General features: G+C 44.4%; 1 protein-coding gene across 1 annotated transcript in view; it reads right to left on the bottom strand.

Moving 5' to 3' along the window:
• Positions 1 to 22,712, bottom strand: part of Pigk (phosphatidylinositol glycan anchor biosynthesis class K) — an 82,472-nt gene extending 59,760 nt beyond the window's left edge. The window contains exons 1-3 of the mRNA XM_032897133.1: positions 22,603 to 22,712; positions 21,443 to 21,496; positions 16,412 to 16,503 (exon numbers count right to left, since the gene is read on the bottom strand). Coding sequence (XP_032753024.1) covers positions 16,412 to 16,503; positions 21,443 to 21,496; positions 22,603 to 22,695 — 239 coding nt within the window. The 5' untranslated portion in view covers positions 22,696 to 22,712. The remainder of the gene's footprint in view (positions 1 to 16,411; positions 16,504 to 21,442; positions 21,497 to 22,602) is intronic.
• Positions 22,713 to 23,009: the final 297 nt, after the last annotated feature.

Genomic DNA, 23,009 nt, shown 5'->3' on the forward strand with positions numbered 1-23,009 from the left:
ATCCTCAGAAGTGGAAGACTCCACACTAAACTATGATCTTCTGAAGACTTTAACTTTCAGACCTGTAAGCATGGAATCTGCAGCCCTAGCCTGTGCAAGCGGTGCAGCCAGGCACGGAGCCAACTCAAACTGCACCATGCCGGGCCACACCCCTCAGGAATGCTAGCCACCATCATTTCTCCCTCAGTCAAAACCCCTCTTACAGACGTCTGGCTGTGATTACAGAGAGGGTTATTTATAATGTCTACGGGTTCCAAGCTCTACCACTAATATTCAGAACGCTTGTTTTCACTGGCCTTTCTGTTCTTTCTGTTCTTCCCAAGCCACTAACCAGACAGACTTCAAACGATTCAGGTCCCCAATAAGGCACTGTATCTCATGGTCTGTTTTATTGCCTCCAGGACAAGAATGCATCAGCAACCTGCATCATTGCTTGAGGATACAAGCCGATGGAGGACTCCACTGTACCTGTCCTGGTCACCACCACATTCAGGCCTGTTGATATTTAACAATTAAATGAGTCAAGTATTTTCATTTTTGAAAACCTGAAGAGGAAATTTGTCCTACCACTGAAACTATTCTACGTATACTTGAGCTCGCCAGCACAGGGGAAACCAACATGGTGGTATATGTAATTAATTTAGCAGACACAGCAAGAAGAAAATGTTCTGCTGCATATGTTCCAAATACATTAAAGTCCGAGCCTGAGACACTGTGATCTCTCAGGGAAGATTTCTCCTCTGGAAGCAGCCCAATCCTGCCCATGCAGTATCAGCCCGCCCACTGCTACACCTCTAAACTGCAAACGTGGTTTCTCTTTATAACTTAGGAAGGCCGTTAGTTTACATCAAGTTATTATTAAGTCACATAAGTTTCACTAAACAAGACAGAACTGATACACACATGTAAAAAAGTGAGACTTATTTAGGCCATACTTTGTTCAGAGTTAATTTCTATGAAATGAAGTGATTCCATATCAATCACAGTATATGTAATCCATATTTTTCTCAGAGATAAGTTTGAGCCTCAGTGTAAGTACTATGACCCTTGATTAAATATCATCAATATATCAAAAAAATAATTTTACTAATAACAACATAAATGAGTAACAAGTTGAAAGACAATAGATTACAAAGGTTTCGAAGTATAATGACATAGTAACTCACTGTTCAGAGCTTAGAAAATGTTCAAAACTGACTTTCTGATGAAATACAAATTTCTCTTTGGTCCAGATATTTAAACTTTTGTGTAACAACACTTAATCCACTACTTGGGCTTACAATTCTAACGACAGACTAAAGATGGAAATTGTAAATCAATTCCAATAAATTAGCAAGCTAGCACTATTGTGAAAACCTTACTTCCGTTTGGAGGATGAGCATGACAGACTTTGCTAAAGCAAAGTATCTGCTGGCCTGTGCCACAGAGGGCTGCCATGTGCGCGCAGAAGGGTTTCAGTCTGGGTCCTCGTGACACAGAGGGGTGGGTCTGGGCCTGCGTCTACTGTTTTCCTTATTTTGACAACTACTCTACCAATCCTAACTTGCTGACATAGACAGTGTCTCTCCACACTATTATACTGTACACTGTGTAACCGAGAGTCCTCAGTGCCTGTGGTTCAATCAGGCTGTGTATTTAGGTGAGTTCTGCCCATCTGAATCCCTGAGTGACAGCTTGTAACAATCAGCAGTCCACTGGCTGACTCCCTGTCTTCCCTGGAGGCCAGTTTAGCATCACAGCAGGGATTTCAACCCGCACTAACTGGATCACCAAGAAGAGACAAGGAGACACTGACACTGAAGGGCAGCTTCTGTAAACACAAGGTCCCCTGCCTCATTAAGAGAATAGAGAACTCATCACACACAAGCCAGCTGCAGGGGGAGGTGTCTCTCGCAGTCGGGAGCCTCAGCTGCCTCACATGAGGACACAGCTCTCACACCTAACTCTGCTCCAGCCACAGCTAACACTCCTCCACAAAACAAAGCATATGTAACGTGGCAACGTAAAGAAACGGGAGCTCTCAAATTGCAGGGCGAGTCAGCTCTCTGGAGGCTGTCTCGAGACACATCTGCTTTATTTCTACAGCCATGTTCTCTACTCAGTAAAATCAGGATTAGGAGGGAACCTTGTAGCATCTGCTGACCTGGAGGCACATGTGGTGTGCTCACTACTTTATGTGGCTACCATCCCACCAGCAGGACTTCTGTTTGCTCAGATGGAAGTGAAAACACAGCAAACTGCTGAGACTTCTTTCCTCGTCGTATGCATCACTGGATGCCCTGACTGAACCTATGTAGACTTTTTAATGACTATGATCACCATACAAAAAAACAATTTTTTTTAGATTTTTTTATTTTTATTTATCTGAGTACACTGTCACTGTCTTCAGACACACCAGAAGAGGTCATCAGATCCCATTACAGATGGTTGTGAGCCACCATGTGGTTGCTGGGAATTGAACTCATGACCACTGGAAGAGCAGTCAGTGCTCTTAACCACTGAGCCATCTCTCCAGCCCACAAATAAATTTTAAAACATCATTTTTAAAAAGGAAGAAATCCAACTATATACAAATGTGTGTGGTGCAATGATGACTTAAATAAACACTTTCCCAACGCTTGTCCTGGCAAATACTGGGACCCAGAGCATCCTTTTGGGTGACTGTCTATTCCTTACTGAATGTGCCCCTCAATGCAACCAGTAACCAATGGGTCTACATGACATTTAGACAGACGGAGCTCTCAAAGTCTAGAGTACGAATCTGAAATTTCAAAAGACATAAAATCTTACTTATAATAAACTGGCACTGCCTTATTAAAATGTTTTCATTGAATAAAACAAATAACTGATACTGTTCAAAATATTTTTAATTTTTTTCCTTAAAATTGCTTTATATTCTATAGGCATGCTACAATCAAATACTTCCTTGAAGACGATCTGTAACTCCTGGAGCTGGTGTTCTGTTCAACACCACCATGAAAGCTGGAATAGCAGCTGAACTGAGCTCATGGGTCCCTAATCCCTCTTTTCTGCCTCTGAGGTGCTGCCCTCTCCCTACAGGCAGTCGATCACGCACTCTGCTGCAGCTCTAGGTAATGACTGCTGGACCGAGAAAGGTCAGGCACTGACAGCCTGAACTCAAGGTATCTATTTGTATGCTGTATCTCCCTCTTCTATCTTCCTTCCGAACTCTTAACTCTTACCACCAACACAGCGCAGTAACCCTAGCACACACACGGACAACAGAGGCCGTTCTGAATGACTGGCCTTGCTAGACTGTGTACGCCAGTCATTCTGTGCTCACAGTGTCAGAAGTAAACATGCAAAACCAGGCATGGCAGCAATGGAAACGCCAGAAGATGGAGGGAGCAGCAGGAGGATCAAGAGGCCAGCGTCATCCTCAGCTACACCTCAAGTTACTGGACAATCTGAACTACAAGAGACCCGTGAAGAGAAAGTCCAAGTGCAGGGAGAGAAACAGAGAGAACGAGGGGAAGATAGAAAGGGGGAGTCTCACAACACACTGCAGACAGAAGTCATCGTAGCACAGGGACAGCAAATGTCATCAGGAGAACAGAGCAGCCTTGTTACAGGCTCATGCACAACCAAGTCACAACAACAAGCTTTTCTCAAGTGCTGGGTGAGGCTTGGGCACTGCACTAAAACGGTGAGCTTATCGCCCCATCACTGTCTTTACTATCCTCTCAAATCTGGGCTGTCGTCTCCACTTAAGGCAGTGTGAAGCTACAGCAAGGAGCGCTAATGCCGTGCCCTGGGCCACATGGCTCAAACGCAGTGGAGCCTGACTGTAGTCACCAATTCTGCTAAGGTGAACAACTCTGTGATATCCTGAAACTCTATTAACTTAATTTAGAAAGATTTAATATGTGTTCATCTTATATTGATAACCAAATTGACCACGATGATTAAGTTAGATGCAGGAACATGTTGTGACTGTTAATATTCATGACACGTAATGAAAATAAAGTAGGCCCTGGAAAGTCTAAATGAAACTATCCGTAAGTCTTTAAAAAAAACCTCAAATCTAAGACTAAAGCCGGGCACTATGGCACACCTGTAATTCCAGCACCTAGAAATGTTAGCAGGAGGGTCAGGAGGTCAGGAGGGTCAGGTGTTAAGGAGGGTCAGGCCTTCAGGAATTCAGGAGGGTCAGGAGGGTCAGGAGTTTAGGAGGGCCAGGAAGATCAGGAAAGTAAGGAGGGTCTGGAGGGTCAGGAGTTCAGGAGGGTCAGGTGTGACAGGAGTTCAGGAAAGTCAGGAGTTCAGGAGGGTCAGAAGGATCAGGAGTTGAAGGTCACTGTTTCTATTCTCACAGCAAGAAAATCCAAAGTTTCTCCAAGCTGTCTCTAGGGATAACAATGGCTGAGAGTCTGAACAAGTGCTTCTCATATGGTATTATTTTCTTCTTTTTCTCCTTTTCGTGTGTACTTGTGTGTGATGTGTGTGTTTGCATGTACCCATGTTAACAAGGACAGGAGTACCTGAGTGTCGTTCATAAGCATGTATGTGTGTGTGAGCATGTGGAAATATGGGTGGGCTACCATGCCCACACCACATTTATGTGAGTTCTGGGGAATCTGAACTCCAGGTCCATGGGAAGTGCTTTAACCACTGAACTATCCTCCCAGGTTTCATTTACTTTTTAAATAAGACAGAATACATAAAACATTGGGAATGAAGAGCACTGAGCCACTGACCTGCTCTTTAATGCAACAATGTATCAAATAGGGGAAAATTCAGCAGGAATAATGCAAAATAGGAGCCATCACAGACCAATCCCAATTAAATGTAATTCAACAAAGTGTTTTTAAGTGACATAGCTGTGTTCACAGACATGAATTTGACATAACCATTCCACAGTATTTGTTCCAGCACTGATACAAAATTTTACCGTAATTATGAATTTTAGATTCCCCATTTTAAGAAGATCACAGAAAGATTGGATTGTTTGTGGCATAAAAATGAAAATAAGATTATACAAATTAACTACTGTACTTTATTTCCAGGCAGTAAGAGAGAAAACTGATTTGGGTTGAGAAATGAATAGTTCCTTGGATCCTCTAAACTGATCCTGATGAACGTAATAACCAAATTAGATGTAAATGAAAGAGAGGAGTTGTGGATAAGGAACTGGGTAAGTCCCTGAATGCACTGCTCAGGACACACTAACTAGGTCACACACTGAGACCCTCTTACAGTGTGGCCACAGGAAAGCAGGGGCACTGGCAGAGGGATATTGGAAACAAGAGCTAAGTTTACCCAGTGACAGCCACCACAGTGGTCCTTTCATACACTGGGGTTTAAAGGGCTTTTCCACATGCACCCATAAGGCACGATCAGCAGATCAAAGCAACACTTGAATATCTTTACTTAGCATAGTAAGAGTAGAAGAACACAGACAGAACTAGCTGAGGGTGTGTGTGTGTGTGTGTGTGTGTGTGTGTGTGTGTGTGTAATGGGGTTAGACCATTTTCTCCTGAAACTTCAGAAGCACATTAGTGAACAGTCCCTTAAGATCATATTATCTTTTGCTTCTACCTTTCAGAAGCTCACTGTGGTTAACTGGCTATGCAGAGCATACCGTAAGCCCAGACCTAGGATTGCAGGGACAGGAGAATTTCAAGTCTGCATAGTGAGATCCTGTTTTTAAAAAAAGAAAGAAAAGACAAGACAGTTTAAGTGAATTAGGTTTACTTAATAAGGAGTTTTCCAAAATAATATATTGAGTTCCCTGACCAAGCCTTACTCATAAAGACAATTTTAAATGTGAATTAAGGGATGAGTATAAGAATGTAACATCAGGGAATCTAAATGATTTGATTAACCTCTCATTCATACTTAGACAAATTCTCAGAAACATGAATTTTTGTGAAATATCTTTGCTCTGAGGAGATCAAATTATATTCACACATGTTAGTTCCCCTGTCCTCTCAATGCTTCAAAGAGTAGGATATAACATGCTAGAGAAAGAAAGAATGTTCCAGGAAAACCAATCTCAGAAATGTCTTAGAAATAATTAGTAGCACTTTCTATGGAGACATGTGAAGGCGGTCTGACTTACTAGTAGTGCACTCACTCCCATACCTCCCATCAAGGGCATAGCTTGCTCCCCATCTCCTCCCTTCTACCTATGCCAGCCTCGTCTGAAATCACAGACTGGTAAATGCACTGTGAACAGCAGAGGCTCTGGATGCACAGAGCCATCCTGCAGCTGACAGCATGGCACATGTGTGCCTGGGAGTGAGCAGGGAGAAAGTCCTTGTGAGTGTGACTCTGTGTGTGTGTCAGTGTGAGAGTGTGTGTGTCAGTGTGAGAGTGTGTGTGTCAGTGTGTGTGTGTGTGAGTGTGTCAGTGTGAGAGTGTGTGTGTGTGTCAGTGTGAGTGTGTCAGTGTGTGTGTGTGTGTCTGTGAGAGAGTCACCAGGTATGGGGAGGAGGGAGAGAAGGAAGAAAGGAAGGAGTGGGAGAAGCAGGAAGAGGAGAAATTAAAAAATCTTCCAGAAATATTCTTTTTGGTCCTGCAGGAGATGTCAGGCATGAGGGAAGAAGACTCACAATAGATGGGCAGATATTCACTCTCACTAAACAATCAATGGCCCACTGGAGCTCGCATCTAAGCTTTCAGGGTTCTTAAAGGGGAAGAAACAAATGTAGAAATTATGACCCTGAGAAGCGCCAAAACACTTTCTTCTCGATAGTTATCATCTCTCCAGCCCAGTCTAATTACAGTCACATAATTAAGTAAAGATCTTTGCATAAAGAGCAACCATTGCCTTTAACAGAGTTACAGAGCGGTAACCAGAACGCAGCACAAGCCAAGCTTTCCTGTGTCCTCCTCACACAGCGCTCTAGACGTCTCTCTAGAAGGATGAATATGAAAATGCAATACAATCTGTGGAAATCAGGAGCCAGGCCAGGGGAGACCGCCGCTGCAGATGCTGACGGAGCATGCGAGAGGCCATGAGTGTGATCCCTGGCACCTGAGAGGAAAACCACAGACAAGGTCTTGCAGAGACCTTTTGTATCAATACAAACCTGGAAAACACAGAAGACTCCACTTGGGGCTGATGCGACTTGGTTACCCTGTTTTGCCTACATGCATCACTGAAAACAGCCCAGCTTACAGCTTCCACCTTTCCCATCCAGCCATTCTGACAGAGGTAAGGTGGACTCTCAGTCGTTCTGATTGCATTTCCTGATGGCTACGGATGCTGAACATTTTTAAACTGCTTCCTGGTCACTAGAAATCCCTCTGTTGAGAATTCTCTGTTCAGGTCTCTACCCCATTTTTTTTTCTAAACTGGGTTATTTGGGTTGCTGGTGTTTAACTTCTTGAGTCCTTTATATATTTTAGATATAAGTCCCCTGTTGGATGTAGTGTTGGTAACAATATTTCCCATTCTACTGTTTTGTTCTATTGACAGTGTCCTTTGCCTTACAGAAGCATTTTAGTTTCACAAGGTTCCATTTATCAGTTGTTGGTCTTAGTGCCTGGGCTGTTGGTGCTCTGTTCAGGAAGTTGTCTCCTGTGCCGATGTGTTAAGGCTGTTCCCCACTTTCTCTTCTATCAGGTTCAGTACATCTGGTTTTATGTTGAGGTCTTTAATCCACTTGGATCTGACTTTCGTGCAGGGTGACTGATATGGATCTATTTGTATTCTTCCACATGTTGACATCCAGTTGGACCAGCACCAGTTGTTGAAGATGCTTTCTTTTTTCCACTGTACAGTTTTGGCTTGTCAAAAATCAAGTGTATGTAGGTGTGCGGGTTTATTTCTGGGTCTTTGATTCTATTCTATTAATCAACCTGTCTCGTTTTATGCCAGTAACCATGCAGTTTTTACTACTGTTGCTCTATACTACAGCTTGAAATCAAGGACGGCGATGCCTCCAGAAGTTCAGGATGGTTTAAGCTATCCTGGGTTATCTCTCCACATAAGTTTTCAAGGTCTATAAAGAATTGTGCTGGGATTTTGATGGGCATTGCATTGAATCTGTAGACTGCTTTTGGTAGGATGGCCATTTTTACTATGTTAATCCTACCAATCCACAAACATGGGCGATCTTTCCATCTTCTGAGATCTTTGATTTCTTTCTTCAGAGACTTGAAGTTCTTACCATACAGATCTTTCACTTGCTTGGTTAGAGTCACCCCAAGATATTTTATACTATTTGTGGTTATTGTGAAGGGTGATGTTTCCCTAATTTCTTTCTCATCCATTTTATTGTTTGTATTAAAGAAGGCTACTGATCTTTTTTTCTTTTTTAGTTAAGTTTGTATTCAGCCACTTTGCTGAAGGTATTTATCAGCTGTAGGAGTTCTCGGGTAGAATTTTTGGGGTCGCTTATGTATAGTATCATATCATCTGTGAATAGTGACAGCACATGCTGGTGAGGATGTGAAACAAGGTAGCACTCCTCCATTGCTGTGGGAATGGAAACTTGTACAACTGCTCTGGAAATCAATTTGGTGTTTTCTCAGAAAATTAGGAATAGTTCTACCTCAAGACCCAGCTAATACTACTCCTGGGCATATACCCCCCAAACTACCACAAGGACACTTGTGGAACTATGTTCACAGCACCTTTACTTGTAATAGCCAGAAACTGGAAACAACCTAGACGTTCCTCAGCTCAAAAATAGATAGAGAAAATGTGGTACACTTACATAATGGAATACTGCTCAGCTATTAGAAACAAAGATATCATGAATTTGCAGGCTAATGGATGGACCTAGAAAGTATCACCCTGAGTGAGGTAACCTAGACCCAGAAAGGCACGTATGGTATCTACTCACTTATGAGTGGGTGGTGGCCATAAAGTATAGGATAACATGCTACAAGCCACAGACCCAAAGAAGCTAAGTAACAAGGAGGGCCTAAGGGAGGATGCTTGAATCTCACTCAGAGGGGAAATAAAATAAACATACAAAGTAGATGGAGGGAGAAACTGGGGGGGAGAGGGAGTGGAGAGGAGAATTGGGGTGGGGATCAGGTATGGGAGGTGGGGGACTGGAAAAAAGGACAGAAATCATAGGGGGCATTTCTGGGATGAGTCCGAGACCTAGGGGAGGCAGGAGTCTATGGGGATGACCCTAGCTGAGACTCCTAGCAGTGGGGGATATGGAGCCTGAAGTGGCCTCCTCCTGCAGTTAGGTGGAACTTCCAGTGAAGGGATAGAGACACCAATCCACCCATAAATCCTTCGGCCCAAAAGAAGACTTACAGAGTCAACTAAGTTATGCCCATGGAAGCTCAGAGACTGAACTACCAACCAAAGAGCATGCTTGGGCTGGACCCAGGCCAAGCACACACTGTAGCAGATGTATACAGTTTGGTCTTCGCGTGGGTCCCTAACAGTTGAGGGAGGGGCTTACTCTGACTCTGTTGCCTGCCTTTGGATCCCTTCCCCTTGGCTGGGCTGCCTTGTCTGGCCTCAGAGGGAGGAATGTACTTACTCCCGCTGTGAGTGATGTATCAAAGTAGGCTGGTACCCATGGGGGCCTCTCTGAACAGAGGGAGAAGACAGGGAGGGGTGTGCGGGCAGGAGTAGGAGGAAAGGAAAAAGGGGAGTTTTCATCAGGATGTAACATGAATAAATAAACAAACTTTTAAAACATTTTGTTAAAGCTTCCACCTTTTCATAACCTGATTTTCAACACTAAGGCTCTGGAAGTAATAGCACAGCTAGTGATTCCGTCCGAGCCAGTTAATGTGGGAGTTGCACAATCAAATTAAAAAGATGCCAGGCTGACTTAAGACACTGGAAAGGAGAAAGAGCTGGGTTGAGGCAACCACAAGTATGCACCCCATCTCTATCCACAACCTCGCCCAAGATACAAGAGGTCACTGAAGCCTGATGACGCTGTGAGAAGGATGAAGCCCAGGAAGCAAATGGTTGTAGCAGGCCCAGCAAGGAACTGCCTTGAGTGACAGGTGCATCTTCTCCTGCTGACTGTTCAGGACTCCTCTGACCAATCCGATTTCTCCGTGCTAACTGCCACAGTGCACCACAGTGAGAAACAAGGGATGAGGCACAGTGAGCCAGACACTCGCACTCTTGGCTCACACACTGTGCATTGTCTCCTTGATGGTTTGGTACCAACCTGAAGTCATCACCTTGCCCATCCCTTCGTAGTCTGGCCTAACTCTCTAACAAAGCAACAACCGAAACAGGTCACCTGCTGCCGGGATCAACACTGAGAGCACTGCCAACTGCCTCCCTGTCTGAGGTACATCACATCACCCTTCGCTTTGCACAGTTGGAAACACTGGGCTTAAACTTATTGCTAAAGCAATCATTAAATAACCATTATATTAATTGGACTGTTAAAATGCTCGGAAAAACCAAGAGAGAACACTGACCGAAACACCAGTAGGTTACTATAGGAGAGTACCAGACGGAAAATAAAAACAAGTGGTTGCTTCCAGGGACTAAACCACTACCCAAGGACTGTACATGGACTGACCCAGCACTCCAACTGCATATGTAGCAGAGAATAGCCTAGTAAGAGCACCAGTGGAAAGGGAAGTCCTTGGTCCTGCCAAGGCTGGACCCCCAGTGCAGGGGAATGTTGGGGAGGGGGGAAAGGGGGATGGGTGGGGGGGAATACCCGTATGGGGGAGGGGGAGGGGATGGGGGCTTATGGACAGGAAACCAGGAAGGGGAATAACATTTGAAATGTAAGTAAGGAAATATAATCTACTTAAAAAAACAAAACAAGTAGCTGAGTTGTTCTCATTGAAAGCTCTGAAGACTGGCTGTCACCGTTTTCATGGTATCCAGGTCATCGCTTACTACAGTACAGCAAGTCTGTGAGGTGCGCACACAAGAACTTCACCAACACTTTGCTGGCCTGAAAAGTCACTTTCCTCTCTAGAACACACTTTCTCAGAACAAGAGTGTTTCATTGGACTATTACTTCTGAGGACCTCAGAGACAATTTCTATCCTAAAATTTTAATTATTGAAACTGTCAACTCTTTTTACTTCTAGGTACATGTATAGTTCTGAGAAAATAATTGTATCGCCTAATCACTGACATTCAACAGGCTGCTAGAAGAAGCCACAAAAGCTGGACTGCACATGTGTCGATCAAGTTAGAAAAACGTGTCTGGAGAAAGGCATTATAATATGAACAAAAAAGATAAAGCACTCTACTAAAGATGTTTAAGAGAAAAATAGAAAAGTATAAAACTTAATTCAACGACTGCTCCACATGGTTAAGTGATGCTAAGCCCAGAAGCCCTCTGGGTTAGTCTCCCAGTTCACTACAAGGCCAAGCACAGTGCCAAGGAGCAAAGCTGTCGGGGACAGGCATCAGACGGAGACGACAGAACAAGGTCGGGGTTTCTCTTGGTTTACATTACTCCAAGAGGAAGTCTCTCTCTTTAGCGTGGCACCACACTCGGAGACTCTGGCGAGTGTGCAGACTCTAGTCCATGACCATGGGGTCATCCTAGCAGAACATCTTTACCACCCCTCTGTCCTACTTTCCTTCTGTTGCTGTGATCAACACTGACCAAAACCAAACAAGGGAGAAGGCTCTATATGGCTGACAACTCCCAGTCCTCAGGGAGCCGAGGCACAGGCTCCAGAGTGCAGCCTGGAGACAGAACTGGGCTGTGGAGAGTCTTGCTGGCTTGTTCCGTGGCTCTAGCTTGTTCAGCTTACTTTCTTATACAACTCAGCACCTCCCACAGTGAGGTGGGCCCTCCCACATCAACTATTAATAAAAAACAATCCTACACACATGCCTACAGGCAATCTGATTAAGACATCTTCTCAATGGACGTTCTTCTCAAATGATTCTAGACAGTGTCAACTGACAAAAGAAAACTACCCAGATACCCTTCCAAGACTCGGGGAAGAACATCACAGAAAGGGGACATCATAGGAGGGTGACAGGAGGAGCACTAATGCCTGTGAGAGGAGTGCCAAGGAGCACTATTTTCTGTGAGAGGAGCACTGTTTTCTAGACATGACATGACCACTGCAGTCAGGAAGGCATACAGCTGTGCTTACATGCACAAGATGGAATGTGTCAACATTCTGTCAAGGCTGGGGGAAGGACTCCATTCATGAAGCCCACTCCCTAAGTTAACTACAGGCTATTAATGTTTGCTGAAGGAGGAAGAGACATTTTACTAAATAGTATAGCCACAAGCCACCCTCTGGTAAAGAACTCACCTCTGCTCATTCAAGTAACTCTGATCAAACTCAATGTGTCACAAAAAAAGAAAGAAAGAAAGTAAAAGGGGGCTACTTAGAAAGAAAGCATTCAGTGGGAAGGGAAGAGAAATAAAAGATGGCTTTGGATTGAACAGGATTGAAATACATTGTGTGTGTGTGTGTGTGTGTGTGTGTGTGTGTACACATATGTGTGCATGCTTGTATGTGTACATATGTGTGTTTGTGTGTATACAGAAAACAGTGTGTGTGTGTGTACAAACAGAACAATGTGTGTGTGTACAGAGGACAGTGTGTGTGTGTGTGTGTGTGTACAGAGAACAGTGTTTGTGTGTACATATATGTGTGTATGCTTGTATGTGTACATATGTGTGTTTGTGTGTATACAGAAAACAGTGTGTATGTGTACAAACAGAACAATGTGTGTGTACAGAGGACAGTGTGTGTGTGTGTGTGTGTGTGTGTGCAGAGAACAGTGTGTGTGTGTACAGAGAACAGTGTGTGTGTATAGAGAATAGTGTGTGTGTACAGAGAACAGTGTGTGTACATGTGTGTACAGTGTGTGTGTATAGAGAACAGTGTGTGTGTACAGAGAACAGTGTGCGTACAGTGTTGTGTGTGTATAGAGAATAGTGTGTGTGTACAGAGAACAGTGTGTGTGTACAGAGAGTGTGTGTGTACAGAGAGTGTGTGTGTACAGAAGAGAATAGTGTGTGTGTACAGAGAACAGTGTGTGTGTGTACAGAGAGTGTGTGTGTGTACAGAGAACAGTGTGTGTGTACAGACAGAGAACACTGTGTATGTGTGTACAGACAGAGAGTAGAGTGTGTGTACAGAGAGCTCCGTGTGTGTGTGTGTGTGTGTGTGTGTGTACAGACAGAGAACAAGAAAGGAAGAGAGAAAGCTGCCCACTATTCAGGCCAACATTCAAAAAACTATCTAGATAATTATGCTTCCCTTAGAAAGCAAGTAAATGTAGAAGGGCTGGATGAAGCATCTGCCTAGGAGGCATGGGTACCATCCCCACAACCCCACACACAGAAAGGTCATGCGAAAGTCAACATCCATGAATAGATGGTTCTGAAGGACAGAAGCAAGAAAATCATGTTACCAGACAGGACAGTGACAAACACACTGGTACTAGGGAAGGAACAAGCATCCAAAGACCTCTAATCTAGCTACACATCAAGACAGAATGTGCCTTCATGCCCTGCAAACGCCCTTGAAGGTCCTGATCCTTTTTATTTTTTAAACACAACAGCAGGAAGTTAGTGGCTGAAATGCCCCTGCTACCTGGATCACTATTCTCCTTAAAGCACGTTTCATTTCCTAACCACACTAAGTGCCCACCCGACACAGACACACACACACACAACACACACACACACACACACACACACACACACACACACACACACACACACACGCTCTTACACACTGCCCCACCAGGAATATCACATAAAGTGTGAGACACATTGGCTGTCAAAGCGGAAAAGGACAGATTGTTCAGATCGTGTAAGGATCTATACTCAAATATCATTATTCACACATTGAAGGACTACATGGGAAAAAACTGTTAGAAGTGGCAGGAGACAAGAGAAAGAACATTCAAAGGCATGAGCTAAAATCATCTTGATTGTAACTATGGCAGTATATCAGAGACTGTTTACAAAACAAATTTATATAGTTCCACTACTGTCCATTACAAATTATAAGATGATTTTCTACACAATAAAATAAAAATATAGACTAGTCATGGAACAAAAATTTAATGTTATTAACATATTGACTTTAATTTTTTTTACAAACTGGTTAGAATTGCTTTAACATATCAGTAATTAACAAAAATCAGGGTGACCTTCCACACAGAGTATTCTACACAATGAAAACTAAGAAAATGGTAAGAGTCTGAAAGTGAACCTGAGACACTCCGACTGTCTGGGGGATAAAAGGCCAAACCAGACACGAATGACCAACTCTTAGGCCAGAGAAACCAAAACAAGTTAACAAACTCAACACAGTGAGTCAAAATTAACCAAACACCAGTTACAGCTAGAAATGCTCGGGTCTGTGAGACAGACAGACTCACCACAGTGCTGGTGGGTGTGCTGACGCCCTCGGTGTCTGAGGAAGCTCGCTCGGCCTAACAGCTGCGTGTGGGAAGGGCTGGGAAGGGAAGAGCTGGCTCCGACTGCAGAGCACACGCTGAAGTGCCCTGCAGATGGGACCCGGTCTGCACAGGGATCTGCTGGTGCCTCGAGACACGCGGGCTAGCACGCCTGTATCCCCCTCAGCCTGCCACTCCAGGCCGAGTGCAGACAGGTCCTGTGGAATTTGTGAGCATGTTGAATTCTGGGAGACTTGGGTTGAGGGTCAGAGAGCTACAGGTGCCGCATGTGCAGAGCCTGCTGAGCCGCTGCAGCGGGAAGGCTTGGGCGGGGGTGGGGGGGGTGGGGCAGGACAGCAGCCACCCACGCACCTAGTGAAAGGAAAGTGAGAAATGGAAGGGCTCCTTACGGGTTACTTCCTAGTGTTTCCATGGCCACCTGGTTACTGCCTTCAATATGCAGATAGACCTTTGAGGATTTAATTAGGTATTTAAATCATATGCATAACTATACCAATCTCTAAAGAGTAGTGTAAGATAAAGTGAGATAATGTCTACTAAGAGAAACCTCTAACTGTGAGTTCAATAACAGCAAAGGAACAGTTCCCATACTAAGCTAACAGCAAACCATCTCTCTCTTTTTGTTGTTGCTAATTTCTCTTTGTTAAAAAAAAAATAAGCAGCATGAAATTCTCCTTCTCTGAATCCCCCAATTCATGTCTAGAACAAAGGCTGCATAAACAGAGCTACAAGCAAGCATCTGAAACAGAAATAACCTCAGAAGAAATCCTCCAGAAACTCCAGGGCAAGCTTACTGAGCAGGGCGTCCAGAACAGCACGTGCTGCCACGCCTGCTTCTCAGCGCCCCTCCAGATCTCCTCAGCCAGAACAACGTGTCCGAGTGACTCACAACAGCGTGACTCCATCCCGTTTCCAAAATAAAACTGCTGTGAAGCCTCTAGATGGACAGGGAGGGCTAAGCTCTAAACAAAGTGCTACCCGCAAAGGACCCACGGACAGCGAGAGAGGACTCGCCCGCCTGCCTGACAGATCGCCCTCCTTCTCAGACTTAGGCGATACCAATAGCGGTAAAGCATGTGCTTGCTTTGACTTCTCGGTGAGACGGAGCACGGATGCTGAGCTGTGTTTGTGCTTTCCTCAGACTAAAACCATCTGGTAAGTAGAGCACAGCGTCTCTGACCCCCAGCCAGGCACTGTGTCCTCTGCCTCTGCTGTTTTGCTCGAATCCCGCAATGGTCCCATTATATGAGCACTATGTCACAGGTGCCAAGCCTTGGAAGTTACAGCCAGAATCAGCACACGCGTCAGGTTTCAAACTCCTCTCACTAGCAAGCTCGTGGACACTCCTCCCTTGAGGACACGGACTGAGTCAACTGCACTGAGACAATGGTGCCTTCTGTGGTTACTCATCCTGTGGTAGCAGGACTGAAGTCACCATAATAATCCAAAGCATATGGTCTGGGCCAGGGTCCCTGATGCCCTACAAGTAGGAGATGCCCCACTCACACGGACAGCAACCTACGTTCTACCACCAGCACGACATTCCAACAGGTACTAGGAGGAACGGTAAGGAGCTGAGGGTGCCAGGGTTGGCTCTGGGCAGCAGGAGGCAGTAGCAACATGAAGTGGCTTTAACATCCTGCCCCTGTGCAGCGCACAGCCCAGCTTCAGCGACCTGCAGCATGACATCACATCATGGTTTTCAGTTTCCCATCCTACTAGGTGCTTTTCCTGTTCCTGATTAGGCTACAGCACTCCTCAGAATCTGATGAACAAATCAACATGTTTTGAATCAGTCCCTCCTCTGCTTAAAATAGTAACCTATTAAAGCGTCTACGGAGAGAGACTAGCAAACAGCAGGGATCGCCAGAGTTTACCACATCCTATCACCTTAGTGTCCATCGCCCTCACGTGCGCTGGGCCACTGTGGGCCTAAGGTAACATCGACACCACACATGATGGTCCTTCCAAACACAGCAGAAACTGAGAGCAGGGGCTCCTGACCTCCTTCAAAATCAACTCAGCCAAGAGTTGTCTTCACAGGGTTTTAAATTAAACTTAGTTGAGCCAGCTTACCTGTCTGGAATACCTAGCCTCTTGACGCTTCTGTAAACAGAGAGAGTATTTGCAACATGTCGGTAATTAAACCAGAATCGGGATGTGCATACCTAGGGTTAAAACAAAAACATGATTTTATAAGTCAGACCATGGATTACAGAATTACTGTAGTTGAAGTCTATGGGGAAATGCCTGAAGAAAGCATTTCGGGCTTAAAAACATCAAAAAATATAAAAAAATTCAATAAAACCAATCTCCCTAAAGAAAGGCTCTTACAACTGATATTAAATAAGCTTACCCAGCTGAAAAGAAAGCAGTCCACACAGAATTTAACCAAATACTGACCCAACAGAGCTCATCTCCATTCCTGTGCATCATTAGTGAACCTATTTCTAAAAGACTTGATTCCTTAGATCAGAGAAAACATCTGTAAGCTCCTCAGACTAGCTACCCTATGACATATAATATCTACTTCTTAATTTAATTGCTTCGTTCATTGTGGGAAGTGAGACGGACACCGAAATGCAACTTACAAAATAGGTTCACATATACATAGGAAGAGCCAAGGTATAAAGTTACTGAACCAAAGACTACAAGAAGTCAACCAAACTTTTCACTAAAAATGTCAAGGGACCTAGAGAGGAGCTGGAGAGACAACTTTGCCGCTACTACAGAGGACCCAAATTCAGTTCCCAGGACCAGAAAAGGTAAGTTCACAATTACCTGTAAGTCTAACTCTGGAGAGCCAATGCCCTCTTCTGGCCTCCATGGGTATTGTACTCACACGCACAAACCAACACTCAGATACAGACACATACACACACACACACACACACACACACACACACACACACACAACTAAAAAGGAAAATCTCTTTAAGTTGCTAGGGAAATCCAGTTATTGTATCTGCTGCACACACTCCTGCCTCCTGCCATAGGCCTATGGTGACAGAAGTGACAAATCTGAGGGAGGGCCATAAATGTCATGGTTTCTTTAACACTTAAAGTGAATTATCATCTGAGAATGCAATGGGAGCAGACTGAAATTTCTAACTGTATTAAAACAAGTAAGTCAGTGTCTTAGTCAGGGGTTCTATCCCTGCACAGACATCATGACCAAGAAGCAAGCTGGGGAGGAAAGGGTTCATCCAGCTCACTTCCACATTGCTGTTCATCACCACAGGAAGTCAGGACTGGAACTCACACAGGGCAGGAAGCAGGAGCTGATGCAGAGGCCATGGAGGGATGTGTCTTACTGGCTTGCTTCCCCTGGCTTGCTCAGCTTGCTTTCTTATAGAGCCCGGGACCACCAGCCCAGGGACAGTATCACCCACAATGGGCTGGGCCTTCCCACCTTGATCACTAATTGAGAAAATGCCTTACAGCTGTGTCTCATAGAGGCATTTCCTCAACTGAGGCTCCTTTCTCCGTGATAACTCCAGCTTGTGTCAAGTTGACACACAAAACCAGCCAGTACAGTCAGTATGTGTGGAAATGGACACATTTACATGCATTTACATACATGAACTCCTGTCTCTTCAGACTGAGCATTGGCCAAAAGGGAAAAAAGAAAGTAAAGAAAAAATGAAAACAAACAAGAGGATACAAGTCACTACCAAAGCCTGCAGTTCCTCTAACTGAAAGTTTGAAGATGTACAAAACAATTTAGAAGAAATTACCCACAATGAAGGCCAGGCTTTCTACTGCACTTTATGCAAGTAAAGGCCTGTGTCAACTTGTTATCTGATAAGCATAAGAAACTGGCCTCAATTTCAATCACAAATTATTAGCCAGAAAAATAAACAAGGAATACAAAAAATACTAAGAGAAAAGAAGTAGAAATACCAGGAAATACCTTATTATAAATTACTAAATAGTCAGCAAATGGAGTGCATGAGGACACACTGCAGGGGCACGTGTCTAAACCATTTGTTTTCACAAGAGGAAGTGGGGTAGAACCGTGGCCGCTGCCCTGGGACCCTCTAAAGGACACAGGGAAACTAACGCTGGCAGGATGGGACAGCAGTGATGAGGACGAGGAGCAGCCTGTCCTTCCTCACTGTCTCTTCCAGTGAGGGGAGACTGGCTCACGGTCCCGTCACTTGCATTGTTAGCAGTATATTCCCAACGTGTAGGAGCCAAAATAGAATCCCGCTTTTCCTGGGCAGGCTTCACTCTTCTCTCATCCTCTACTCAAGACTAAAGCAAATTAACTCAAACTGGGAAACAAACGTGGAATTCTGAAAACCTAGCTAACAACGAGATGAGGGACTTGTACCTTTCTTGGTGGGAGGTGAGAGAAGATGGGTCATGGATGGGTGTGCAGCAGGGGGGTGTGGCCTGTAGATGTCACATGTCAGATTGATTTTAGCTGTTACATTCAGTCATCCACCTTACACTTTGAGGTAGGGCCTCTCACTGAGTCTGGACTTGGCTAAACTGGCTTCAAAGATCTCCTCGCCTCCACCCGAGCCCAGTGCAGGCACAGATTTTTCGGCCTCTGGGGATTTGACCACTTTACCAAGTGAGCGATCTCTCCTGAGCCATTCTGGACAAACGTCGTGAGTTTAAGAGCGCGCAACTGATTGAGGTCTCCTGCTGCAGTGGAATCTGTCTCTCACCCTTACTGTCATCTGGAGCATGGAGCCACGGAGACTCTGACTCATGTGTAGCCTAAGCTAACAGCTTTACTGTTAGCAATCAGGGGCTGCACACCAGCTGCTATCTAGTCCTCACCTAAGAACTGCTCTCAGGGGTTGATTGTGGAAGAGCCCTCCCTTTCCTTCTAGCAGGTGTCCTAGCCTGGGCCTCTATAACTGTCACCACTGGGAGTCACTGAAAACCTCTCTCCTATCTTCAACATCTTCTGGTCAATCCCTCCATAAAGTCTCTTGTGGTGGGAAGCATACCCAGGGTTATCCCACACTATCCTATTCTACTTGGTCAAAATATAATTGCAATCACACAGACCTTCCCCACAACTGCCCCTTTCCTAGTGACCTGTAGCTAACCCCACCCTTCTACGGAGGAGCCCTGAGCAAGCTCCTCGTAAGGCCTGGAGGAAGTAATCAGTCTCAGGTTCCTGTTGTCAGACTTTGGGTATATTTCTCCTGCTCTACTATGGTCCCACCATACTCTTACAAGTCCTGTGCCAAACGTCCTTTCTTTGTCAGCGTGAGTATGCTGACAGTTTCTGCTCCTGCCCTCCCCTTTCTCCTAGTTGTCCCTTGCTATCATTTAAAAATGATCCTCAAATTTCATATGTCCAAAGTTTAACTACCACTTCTTGCACTGATAACATCTGGAGGTCGAGTCTCTGGGCAGTAATGAGGACGGGCCAAGGTCGTCAGGCTGGAGCGAGACCTGACCTGGCAGACTCTCTGCCTCACCTTGGCTGGACGATGGTACAGTGAGGAGGCCCCCACAACACGCAGAGGCTGGTGCCAGGTTCACACCCTTTCCAGCCTCCAGAGATGGGAGGGAAACAGAACCGTGTTCTTTATAAGTACCTAATTGCAGATTTTTTCAAACAGAGCCTACAACTTGTGTCCTTTACTGAAGTAGACTTAGTCTTTCTCCGAATCAGATGCCATTACATGAAACTCTGGGACTAAAAGTGATCAACATACAGGAAAAGCGGACTTATGTGCATTCTATTTGGGGAATGAGAAACACAAACTCATGAGCCAGACTCTATTAAAGATATAAATTCACACCATACAGGGAGATGGAAGGTAGAGAAAAAAACTAGGCCAGCAAGCAAACTGTGCTCAGAAAATGAAATAATTCCAATTCAAACATTAATTTCGTGTGCAGCAATCAAACAGGAAAGAGCTGATGAAATAAGAGCGGAGTTCAGAAGGAGCAGAGCAGGCTTCCCAGGGGAAAGATGTGCACAACTCCTCGTGGACTCCAGGAATTACCATCCTGAGGAAACCAGTCGTGTTCACAAACACACATTTAAAGGACAGCCAGGCAGGTGAGGTGGTTCATGTTGGCAATCCCAGACTTGAGGAAGCTGGGTCAGGACTGCTGTGCATCTGGGGCCAGCCTGGGCTAGAGTGAGAGCCTTGATTTCAAACAGAATATATAACATAACTGAACAAAGTAATGAAAACTTAGGATCTCTACACCTAGGAACTAAATGATACAATGTATCCTAACACAGAAAACCTTACGCCATTTGGAAAACGTAAGAAACCTATGTGTTCACTAATAAGGAAAGAACCTAAGACATGGTAAGGCACTGCAAAAGAACACACTAAGGGCAGTCCCAGTGTGAGCAATACATAACACACAAACACAGAAAACACCTCTATGCTCTGTGAAGAGAGAGCTGTTTCCCCAATGCTGACTCTGGAATGTGAAGTGTGAAAGCATTCCCTCTCCCTTTCAGCTGAGGTAAAAGTCACACAGGCAATTAATCTGTCTTTTCTTCTCTTACACCTTCCTGTATGATTTGGATTTTCTACAATTATCATTTCTTGCAAATATAAAAATCAATAAGACTGCATTAGTAAAGTTTTCTATAAACTAGTGCTACAGAGAAATGAAATTATTCATTTCAGGCATTAAAATAATTCTACATTTTGTAAGTGTTTCTTGTCATGACAGCCTCCCAAATGTATTTATTTATGAATCACCACTTGGCAGAAAAATTTACAGTAAGGAATATTATTAGTAGCTCTTGTCAATTTAAAATAAAGTTTAAAGAAAAAAAAAGTTGTTGATTTTGCTATAGTGGTCCACACCTGTAAACCCAGCACTCCAGAGGTGGAGACCAGGGCGCCAGCAGTTCAAGGCCAGCCTCAGCTACATAGTGAATTTGAAACCAGTCTGGGCTACATAAGACCCTTCTTCAAAGAGAGACAAAGTGGAGTGGAAGAGGAAGAGAGAAGTCAAAAAGGGAGAAAAGATAGAGGGAGAGGGAGGAAGGTTTTCTTTTTCTATCAAAATTTTTATTTTAAGGGATAAATTTTATTTTTAAACATTTAATTCATAATTCATACAATGTGAGCAGTAAGATATATGTTTAAAGAGCATACTTACCAAAACAGCCCAGTTATTTGTATGTCCACTTCTAAAGAATTGTTCTGCTTGATCCTATGGGTCAGATAAAGACAAAATCATTCACACATACACACAGTTTATGGAAACATACAATTTCCAAGAATTAAAGAGGGGGAAACAATGGGATTCATAGACCTTCTTATTTGAATTTTTAGATTTACTTATGTATTTGTGTGCTTTGCCTGTGTGTGTGTGTGTGTGTGTGTGTGTGTGTGATGTATGTATGTATGTATGTATGTATGCAGTGCACTAAGGGCATGCCTAGTGTCCACACAGGTCAGAAGAAGGCACTGGACCCTCTAAACTGCTGTACTAGAAAGCTGTAAACCATCCAGTAGGTGCTGGAAACCAAACCTGGGTCCTGTGGAAAAGCTTCCCGGCTCTTAACCACTGAGCCATCTCTAGCCCCTCATGGGCTATTCCATAATAGCTATCAAGTTCTTTATGAAGCCATTGTATTTGGCCTTATGAACAGAATAATAAAACATACATTAGGAACTACTTTAGGCTCAGTAGGTAATGGTTCTTACTGTCAAGTCTGGGGACCTGGGCTCAAGCCCTGAACCCATATAGTAGAGAAAACTGACTCCCTTATGTTGTCCTCTGATACTCACAAGCATTCTATGGTACACATAATCAAGCAATTAATGTTACTTAACTGTCAATTAATGTAACTTCTAAAAGATACTGTTTCATTCCAAAAAGCCCTATCTAGTTTAAAAGCTAACTGAGAAAAAAGCTAACCTTGAAATCTACAGATCAAAGCTGAAGTCTTGCTTGAGACACTAAGCAAAATAGCTTTCACTAGGATGCTAAGATGCCATCCTGTGGCCTCCATTAGGAGGTCGGGGCCGAAGGGCAAAACACCAAAGCCATGACAGCCCTTTCCATTGCCCTGCCTGTCACAGGAGCAGAGGACCGGGCCCTCCTCCGTCACCGAATGCTTCGCACTCTTAACAGGGCAATCTAAAAGGCTGGATTAGGTCACTGTCCTTAGGACGGACGGTCCACAGCCCAGCCTGGGGAGGGAAGACACTGCAGGCGGCTTCCCTCAGGAGCCGTGCGTCCCACCTGAGGAGTTCACAGCCACGACACCCGGTCTTCCCGGGGATCAGTTCTCAATAGACAGCGATGCCTACCTCGATGTGACTAGCGGCGGAGCTGCCGAGAGACAAGAGCGCCAAGGTGGCCAAGGTTGCCACTGGCAGGGTAAAGAAGCAGGGGGCCGCCATGTTTGCCGGCTTCTCAGGCCCCGAATAGTAAAGGGGCGGGGCGTGTGCCGTAAAGCAGCGCGCTGCCGCTGCCGCTGTCGCGCCCGATTGCTGTTTGGTTTATTTTTTCTCACGGTGGTGGCCATTAGTGGTTTTAGTTTACTTTTCTTGCTTTATTTTGTTGTTTTGTTTTGTTTTGTTTTGTTTTGTTTTGTTTTGTTTTGTTTTGTTTTGTTTTGTTTTCCACCGCATACACCTTCCTCCATTCCCGGAGTGGCTGGGGCAACCTAACTGAAGAATATTTATTCAGCTGTGTTTCTAGGTTTGTTTTGTAA

The sequence above is a fragment of the Rattus rattus genome, chromosome 3 (genome assembly GCF_011064425.1).
Source record: "Rattus rattus isolate New Zealand chromosome 3, Rrattus_CSIRO_v1, whole genome shotgun sequence".
NCBI lineage: Eukaryota > Metazoa > Chordata > Mammalia > Rodentia > Muridae > Rattus > Rattus rattus.